At 38.9% G+C, this 8,486-nt stretch overlaps 1 protein-coding gene across 2 annotated transcripts; it reads left to right on the forward strand.

The window, feature by feature from the left end:
• The first annotated feature begins 5,354 nt into the window (after positions 1–5,354).
• On the forward strand, positions 5,355–8,105 carry LOC137180300 (E3 ubiquitin-protein ligase TRIM21-like). 2 transcript variants are annotated; one of them, XM_067585616.1, is made up of 2 exons: positions 5,355–5,581; positions 5,618–8,105. In XM_067585616.1, the coding sequence occupies exons 1-2, from the start codon at positions 5,355–5,357 to the stop codon at positions 6,996–6,998; spliced, it is 1,608 nt and encodes a 535-aa protein (XP_067441717.1). In that variant the 3' UTR covers positions 6,999–8,105. The 2 variants fall into 2 exon arrangements, with proteins under 2 accessions (XP_067441717.1, XP_067441715.1); XM_067585614.1 differs by having other exon boundaries at positions 5,355–8,105.
• The last annotated feature ends 381 nt before the right edge of the window (positions 8,106–8,486 follow it).

Consider the following 8,486-nt stretch of genomic DNA (forward strand, 5'->3'; position numbering starts at 1 on the left):
CTCCGGAGGTTGGCACAAACTAAAAAGTTGTTTTAGCATTTTATTCAGTGTTCAATCCACATGCTCAGTTTTGTACTCAATTTTCAATATATTTTCTTCATTTTTTCTTCTAGCCTGGCTGTGAATAAAAGTAAGTATTTGAAACATAAACTTAAACAGGGGCAGCCCACTGTAGGCCCAATTACTGGCCTGAAATGAGGGGCATGTGCCAATACTATGGGGCCCAGGTGGTGCCCCCATGGGACAAACTACACCCAGGGCCCATCGTGGGCCGCTGCATGCCCACTTAGTGGGCTGTCCTACTGGGGCATGGTGCAGGTCCATAATGGGCTCCAGTGGGGCCCACACAGCCCACCTGGGCCCACTTGGGCATGCTGCAGGCCCACAATGGGTCCCAGTAGGGCCCACACATGCCCCGCATTTCACATAGGTGGTCCAGTGGTTCCCAACCTAGGGGTCGGGCCCCCTCAAAGGGTCACCAAATAAATTTGAGGGGTCGTAAGATGATTAATGTGAGAAGAATGAAGAAAAAACACAAATCTGCTTTCAGTTTTTGGACTTTTTCTCTAATCTTTGACTTTTGGTGAAATATTGGATCATTTGAACATTTATTGAAATGAAAGCATGTGAGAAGTTTAGAGGGAAAAATCACTATTTGGTGGAGCTGTTAACAACTCATAGACATGTGAAATGTGACCCCGACTACACACTGCTTTTTGTAAGACGTCAAAAGCCAAAAAGGTTGGGAACCACTGGTTTCATCTTTAACAATGTGTTGTATTTTAAAAGCTTGTTATATTATCCATTGTGTCATGTGTCCATGTAGTGGAGTAGAAAGTACAATATTTCCCTCTGAAAAGTAGAAGTTTAAAGTAGCATCAAATGGAAATACTCAAGTACAAAACTGTACTGAAGTACAGCACTTTAGTAAATGTACTTCGTTACTTTCCAACACTGGAAACTACTCTAAACTGTTTGTAGCAGTGATTTGAATCTTTGTCTCAGAGTTACTGAGGTTTGTACAAATTGTAAATGTTTCCCTCCATGTGTCCAGCAAAGGTTTGTATGGCAGCAACCATCAGAGGGAGGACAGTTTGTTACACACCTCTCAACTTCCTCATCTCATTCAGCAACAACTATAGGAAAGAAGAAAATACAAGAAATACATGAAAAGTTTAAAACATTACAGCACAAACAGTGAGCTGAACATCAGACTGACAGTGAGATTGTTGCAGAGCTGTGGAGGACTGTAAAAGGACTGTTGTTTCCCTCTGAACATAAGATATATTCTTACATGTGGGACTGACGTCATTGATCAATTAGCTGCAACAGACTCCAACTACAAAAGAAAAGCAGATAGAAGAACACGTCTCCTGAAAGATTAATTTCATCTTGTGCCAAATACATATCACTATCACACCATCACTAACCATGTCTAAACAAAAGAGCTGGAGTATGAGATGAGGGAGAACTGGAAATACAAGACAGGTTCAACATCAGACTCTTCAGATTAAACTGAAAGTTTGTCAGTCTGACACAAAGCTGCAGTGGAGACACGTCTCTGTGTTTCTGTCTTTAGAAAACTTTACCTGAGTTTAAAGATCTTTCTCAACAACCTGTCAGAAACACTGGTGAGTACAGAAGAAACGTTTACTGTGTTTCAGCAGGTTTTAACACAAAACTTCAGTTTTACTCAGAAAGAAAATTTGATGATTTTTATTTCATAATGACTCTTATCAAAATGACATTTCAGTTCTGTGTAATTCAAAATTGCTAATTTTTATATTCCAGTAATCATACAATGAATAATCGAACCTTTGTAAATAAATTGTCTTTCTTTTCTTTCACACTATGTACAATGGATGTTGTGTCTTGAGGATTCTTGTCATTCTTTGCTTTGCCAGTTTTCCGCCTTCCAACCTGTTGTTGGAGCCTGGCATCATTCTTGCAGTCATACTTTGATATGTTTAAACATCTCATGAAGAATTAATTAGTTAAAGCAAAGTATAGATATTGTATCTGCATGAAGGAGTTGTTAACTGTCTTACACCTTGTTTTGTGTTTGGTGAGGGAAACTGGAAAAGGTTTGTAGAAGTGCAATGTTGTGGTTACGTATGTGGTGTGCACTGCCAGGGCGCTCCATAACTGTTGATTTAACAGCAACTTTGACCAGACTACATTTGTTGGGCTCAGTTCAAGATAAAGAGAAAAATAAGTTAATAGTTACATGAATCAGGGTTTGTTTGTTTTTTTGATCACCTTGTGAAAAACCTCAAACTTTCAACACACATAATTAAGCGAAGCAACAACTTTTCATGTCTTACTCCTCCCACCTGTCAGGTACAGTCTCACCTTTACTCCATGATACTTCATAATAATCCTGTAAATCAGACACTCAGAGTTACAGTAAGAGGAGGAGCAACACTGGAAAGACAGCTGCAACGTCACTCTGCAGAAATGAAACTTTAAGTTTATCAGAGTGACAGCAGAGCTGCAGTCGAGTCTCTCCACTTCTGTCCAAATAAAAATGAAACTGAGTTCATCAAGTCTTTCTCAACAACACAGCAGAGTCTCTGCCAAACACTAATCAGTACAGCTGATCATATTTAATGTTTCAACAACCAGCTTTAACACAGCAGACAGGAAGTTCCACTCTTTTCATTTCATACTGACACTTGTGAAATTAGTGACAATATAACTAAAGATGTTTTTACACAGATTCAGTGAAACAACTTTAATTGTTTTTTAAACAGTCTCTCTGTGTCAGTTCTCAGGACTTTTGTAACTTGTAACTGAATCTCTGTGGTTTGGAGTTCAGCTTCACTCCAACCTTCCTGGTCTTATTACTATTTACTGATCCCTTCCTACAGACACACTGCATTCTATTTCCTGTAGCTGTTTCACATTAAAAGCTTTCTACCAACAAGCAGCAGCTTTTATTGTGAAGCATCTGCAGGTAATAAAATGTGTTTGTCACCAAGTTAGCAGAGCTTTGTTAGCAGTGCCATCCTTCAATAATAATTATTTTCTACAACAAGATATGGACATATTCTCTGCTATATTGTCAGCAGATTAGTTTTAATTAAAGCTGCAAGCAGCGTTGGTTGGGACCTCACACTGGCCCGTCAGGATCAGATCATTTTGCTTTTTAAAAACGAGGGATATTCATAACAAGTGTGGTGTGCTTTTATTTTGAAAGATCGATTGACAGGATGAGAATTTTCTGCAGGGTGAGACATGTCTGTCTTGCTCACACCTGTGTCATCAAAATCATGCAAGTTTTGGGCCCATTCACTTGAATTTCAATTAGTTAATTGAAAACTCTTGATGAGTTTGTGTGTAAATTATTTTCCTAATTTTCATCAAGTCTATTTTTAGAAAATCGGAGGAGATAGCGTTTGTTCGGGGTCCAAAATTGGGGCAAAGTCTTATTTTGCAAGGCTGATTGTGGACTTCCTATTACATTTAGGTCAGGGGTGTCAGTGTATGATTTGTAGGTCTTGATGAGACGAATAATTGAGTTTTGGTTTGATCTCTCTACGACATTCCTATGGGCCGTGGTGGCCATTTTGTTACATAGGTGGCACTAGAGAGCACATTTAGGCACTTTAGGGGTTTATTTTTACATTTTATCAAATTTTTTACTAGACCTGATGTGCGTGCCAAATTTGGTGAGTTTTTGAGCATGTTTAGGGGGTCAAATTTAGGGTTGAAGTGGCAGATTAATAAAGAAAGAATAATAAGAAAGAAACAAACACATGAAATACAATAGGGTCTTCACCCTTTGGGCTCAGGCCCTAATAAAGTTATAGCAACTTCCTCTGTCATGGTGAAACATCAAGTCTCAACGGTAACAGAGATGAAAACCCGTCTTATCTCGATGTTGGTGTGACCAAGTAGGAAGAGCCAAGCTCAAGCAGGCTGTTTTTGTAAGCTTGCATGATGACACATCATCAGGCCATCACGATGCCCAGTAATAGAGCCACCAGTAGCACCAATCATGTCAATAAAATGGCGTTTTCTGGGACTTTCTGGAAGCTGATGAATCACAAAGCTTGTCTCCATGGCTCTGGGCATCTGCCTGATTACACTTGATGTCTGTCGTACGTTTAAATGTACGGTGCCACGAGTACTTGCTGGACAAAGACGTATAACTTTAGTTGTCTGTTATCTAACATTGCATGAAGGAGTTAAATATCATTTCCTGTGTCCACTATATGGTGCTAGAAAACATGCATTAAATAAACATTATGTCGCTGTATATCAACTGTAGAGCACACCTTGAAAATTTCATGTGAATCAGATGATGTTTGTCATATAAGGCTGACTTGCTCACAGTACTCCTCGACAAAATAGTAAGCATTGAACACTGCTGCCAGGTGTGTAGAGACAATAAGTAACTTCAGCTGAACACAGAAAAATACTCATATATTTGAATGGAGAGTGTGACCGAACCGCTAGGTGCTCGGGCTCTAATAAAGGAAAAACTACATTACAGAGCTACAAATTTTAGTTTTGATTTTATTTTTCTACAGCACTTTATCACTAAACTGTCACTCTCACTCCATTTTTTCCCTTCCCCTCATAGGTCATCCCCACTACTGAATTATACATATAAGACTAAAAAAATAAATGATATTGAGCCCAAACTTCATACAAAGTTTGTATATAATGTACTGTATGTATATAGGCCTCTCTGCTGTGTCCTTCAAAAATGAGCTGCATTTAACCGTGATACCCATCCCCCCACTTTCTTCCCTCCTTCTCCCTCTCAGCTGGAGAGAAGGATTTCAGAGTACTCTTCTTGAGAAATATCCTCAGAAATCCCATGACTATGGCCAAATCTTACATTAAAAATCATGTTATAGTATGAATTTTCATTGCAAATCCATTGATACAGGTTTGAAAGTGGTCTGACTTCAAGTTTAGATGTCAGACGCCCCAGTTTGGCACAAAGTCTATGCCAAGAGATTGCCTCCCCATTGGTTTACATTGTAAGGTGCGATGTGGCACTCAAAATCTAAACCGTTCGAGTTATTACAAAGTTTTTAATAACTTTTGTAAGATTTTGTAACTTTTGTAGACTTTGGGGCTCAGGTCCTAATAAAGAAAGAATAAGAGGAATAATACACATGAGGGTGTGCTTTACCTTAATTGTTGGCACTTCAGCGCCACGGTCCTGGCCAAATTACTGTTGTGTCAACAATGACAGTAAAGCACACCCTCATATGTATTATTGCTTAATTATTTTACCTAATATCACACACTATAATGGAACAGTAACCATACATCTTTCTTTTAAAATAAATTAAATAAAAAATGTCTTCCTTTTCTTTCACACTATATATGTAGATATGTCTGCTGCCAGCTGTCTGCAATCTGAAGATCAGTTTCTGTGCTGCATCTGTCTGGATGTGTTCACTGATCCAGTCACCACACCATGTGGACACAACTTCTGCAAAAACTGCATCAATGAACACTGGAATGTTAATGTTCCTTGCCATTGTCCCATGTGTAAGGAGATTTTCAACATAAGACCTAAGTTGAAGGTGAATACTTTCATCTCTGAGATGGTTTCTCAGTTCAGACAGGAAGCTCAACAGAAAGCCAGCAGCAGCAGCTCAGAGCAACAAGCTGCCAAACCAGGAGAAGTTCCCTGTGACGTCTGTACTGGAACCAAACTGAAGGCCCTGAAGTCCTGTCTGGTGTGTCTGACCTCCTACTGTGAGACTCACCTGGAGCCGCATCTGACAGCTTCACGTCTGAAAAGACATCAGTTGATGGACCCTGTGGAGAACCTGGAAGACAGGATGTGTATGAAGCACGATAAACCTCTGGAGCTGTTCTGTAAGACCGACCAGACATGTGTCTGCATGCTCTGCTCTGTTTTAGACCACAAGACACATGATGTTGTTCCTCTGAAAGAAGAATATGAAGGAAAGAAGGCAGAGCTGTGGAAGACAGAGGCTGAAATTCAGCAGATGATCCAGAAGAGACGATTGAAGATTCAAGAGATCAAACACTCGGTCGACCTCAGTAAGGAAGATGCAGACAGAGAGAAAGCAGAAGGTGTTCAGGTCTTCATCGCTCTGATGGAGTCTATTGAGAGAGGCCTGCATGAGCTTATTGAGGTGATTAAAGAGAAGCAAAGAATGACAGAGAGACAGGCTGAAGACTTCATCAAAGAGCTGGAACAGGAAATCTCTGAGCTGATAAAGAGAAGCTCTGAGGTGGAGAAGCTCTCACGCTCTGAAGACCACCTCCACCTTCTCCAAAACTTCCCATCCCTGAAAGCTGTTCCACCCACCAAAGACTGGACAGAGGTCAGTGTCCGTCCACCATCATATGAGGGGACTGTGGTGAGAGCTGTGACTCAGCTGGAGGAGACGCTCAGTAAAGAGATGAAGAAGTTGGTTGAGGTCGAGCTGGAGAGGGTCCAGCAGTATGCAGAGGATGTGACTCTTGATCCTGATACAGCAAATCCTAATCTCATCCTGTCTGATGATGGAAAACAAGTAAATGATGGTAATGTGAAGAAGAATCTCCCAGACAACCCAGAGAGATTTTCTCGTAGTGCTTGTGTTTTAGGAAAGCAGAGTTTCTCTTCAGGCAGATTTTACTTTGAGGTTCAGGTTAAAGGGAAGACTAAATGGGATTTAGGAGTGGCCAGAGAGTCCATCAACAGGAAAAGAAACATCCCACTCAGCCCTGAGGATGGTTACTGGGCTATATGTTTGAGAAATGGAAATGAGTACAAAGCTCTTGCTGGTCCTCCAGTCCGTCTCCCTCTGAAGTCTCAGCCTCAGAAGGTGGGGGTGTTTGTGGATTATGAGGAGGGTCTGGTCTCCTTTTATGATGTGGATGCTGCAGCTCTAATCTGCTCCTTTACTGGCTGCTCCTTCACTGAGAAACTCTACCCATACTTCAGTCCCTGTATTAATGATGGTGGTAAAAACTCCGCCCCTCTGATCATCTGTCCTGTCAATCAAACTGCCTGAGTCAATATCAGGATGCTGATGGATTAGAGACGAAACAATGATAACCTGATCAATTATAAATTCTGTCGTTCATGGTAACAAATGTACATATTCAGAAGTAATGTACAGTGTAAACTTGTTTTTATCAGGATATGATTAATGCAGGCAATGTAATCAATACATTTAAACTCTGTAGTTTTTCTTCGTCTCTGCATATTTGAAAGTCCTCATTTATGCTTCTAAGTATATACAACATCCTTAAATAAACTGAAACAAAATCAGTTTGGGAAATTTGCTGTTTAGTGTTTGAAAAGCTCACAAGTTCTTTCACTGTTTTATCAAAATATTTTAATAATGAATGAATTTATCCACGCTGTGCCGGCTGTGTGTAAAGTGAACATGATTTTGTTTAAGTCTGTTTTAAAATGTTTTCACTAACATAATTTTATTTGTTCACAACAGACAGGATTTTGTTGTAGTCCTACTCTGTTTATCTCTTTGTCAGCTGTTTAATTATATTCATATATCAATAGCCTTTTGTATAACTATTGTTTTATCTCCTATGCACCTGTCAGTTTAAAGGTGTGCAAATAACTACTTAGTAAATCCCACTTTTTTGTTTTGAACTCATTTAATCTCCTTTAAATTAAACATCAATGAGCCGTTTACAGCTATTTTACATAATGAACAACAAATCAAAATGTTCATTCAAGAGCTTGGGCAATATTGAACATTAAGCAGTACTGTATGCTGTACATCTGCTGTTTTAAAGGCAAAGCTGCTCACACAAGATATTGATTTCATTTAGGTTTCTTCTGTTTACTCTTTGTATGAAGTTAACTGATAAATAAAAACTATTCATGGCAATGTTTTTAAAGGCGTACTTATTTTACTTTTAATGCCTAAAACTTTTGCACAGTACTGTATATTTTTGACAAAAATCTACCAACTCAAGGTCCACTTATGAGCTTTTTGCACTTTCAGCCATATCACATGTCTTCATTAGAGTTTGTTCAGTTGCCATGGAGATAAATCCTTTGACTTTTTGACAAACTCATGGACTCAGGACTTCTTCTCCACGTTGACTCAAAAGTTACTAAACCGTCATTTTAATAAATTTGCAAATTTATTATTGACTTTTGATTAATAACAAACTATATAAATATGATAATAAATATATTGTTATATTCATTATATTAAAGAAAAGGTTGCACTGTTGCATTGCACCAAACATGAAACTATTCCAATTATTCCAGATAAAATCCATTTAAAATAAAAAATAATTTAAAAAAATAATCAATGAATTAATAAAATATGTGTCTTCTCTGATACACATGGGGTCACTGGACCGTCTCTTTTTACCTGCTGGTGATGAGCTTCACTGGGAGACTGAATGTGTTTGTTTAAATCACTGAACTAATCTACGATATGGGCGGCAATTCAGAAGTCTGGAAAACAGGCCATGAGATTTAAATAAACTTAAAACTGCTGTGAAATTGTGAAAACCAG

This window comes from Thunnus thynnus, chromosome 3 (assembly GCF_963924715.1).
Source record: "Thunnus thynnus chromosome 3, fThuThy2.1, whole genome shotgun sequence".
Classification (NCBI taxonomy): Eukaryota; Metazoa; Chordata; class Actinopteri; order Scombriformes; family Scombridae; genus Thunnus; species Thunnus thynnus.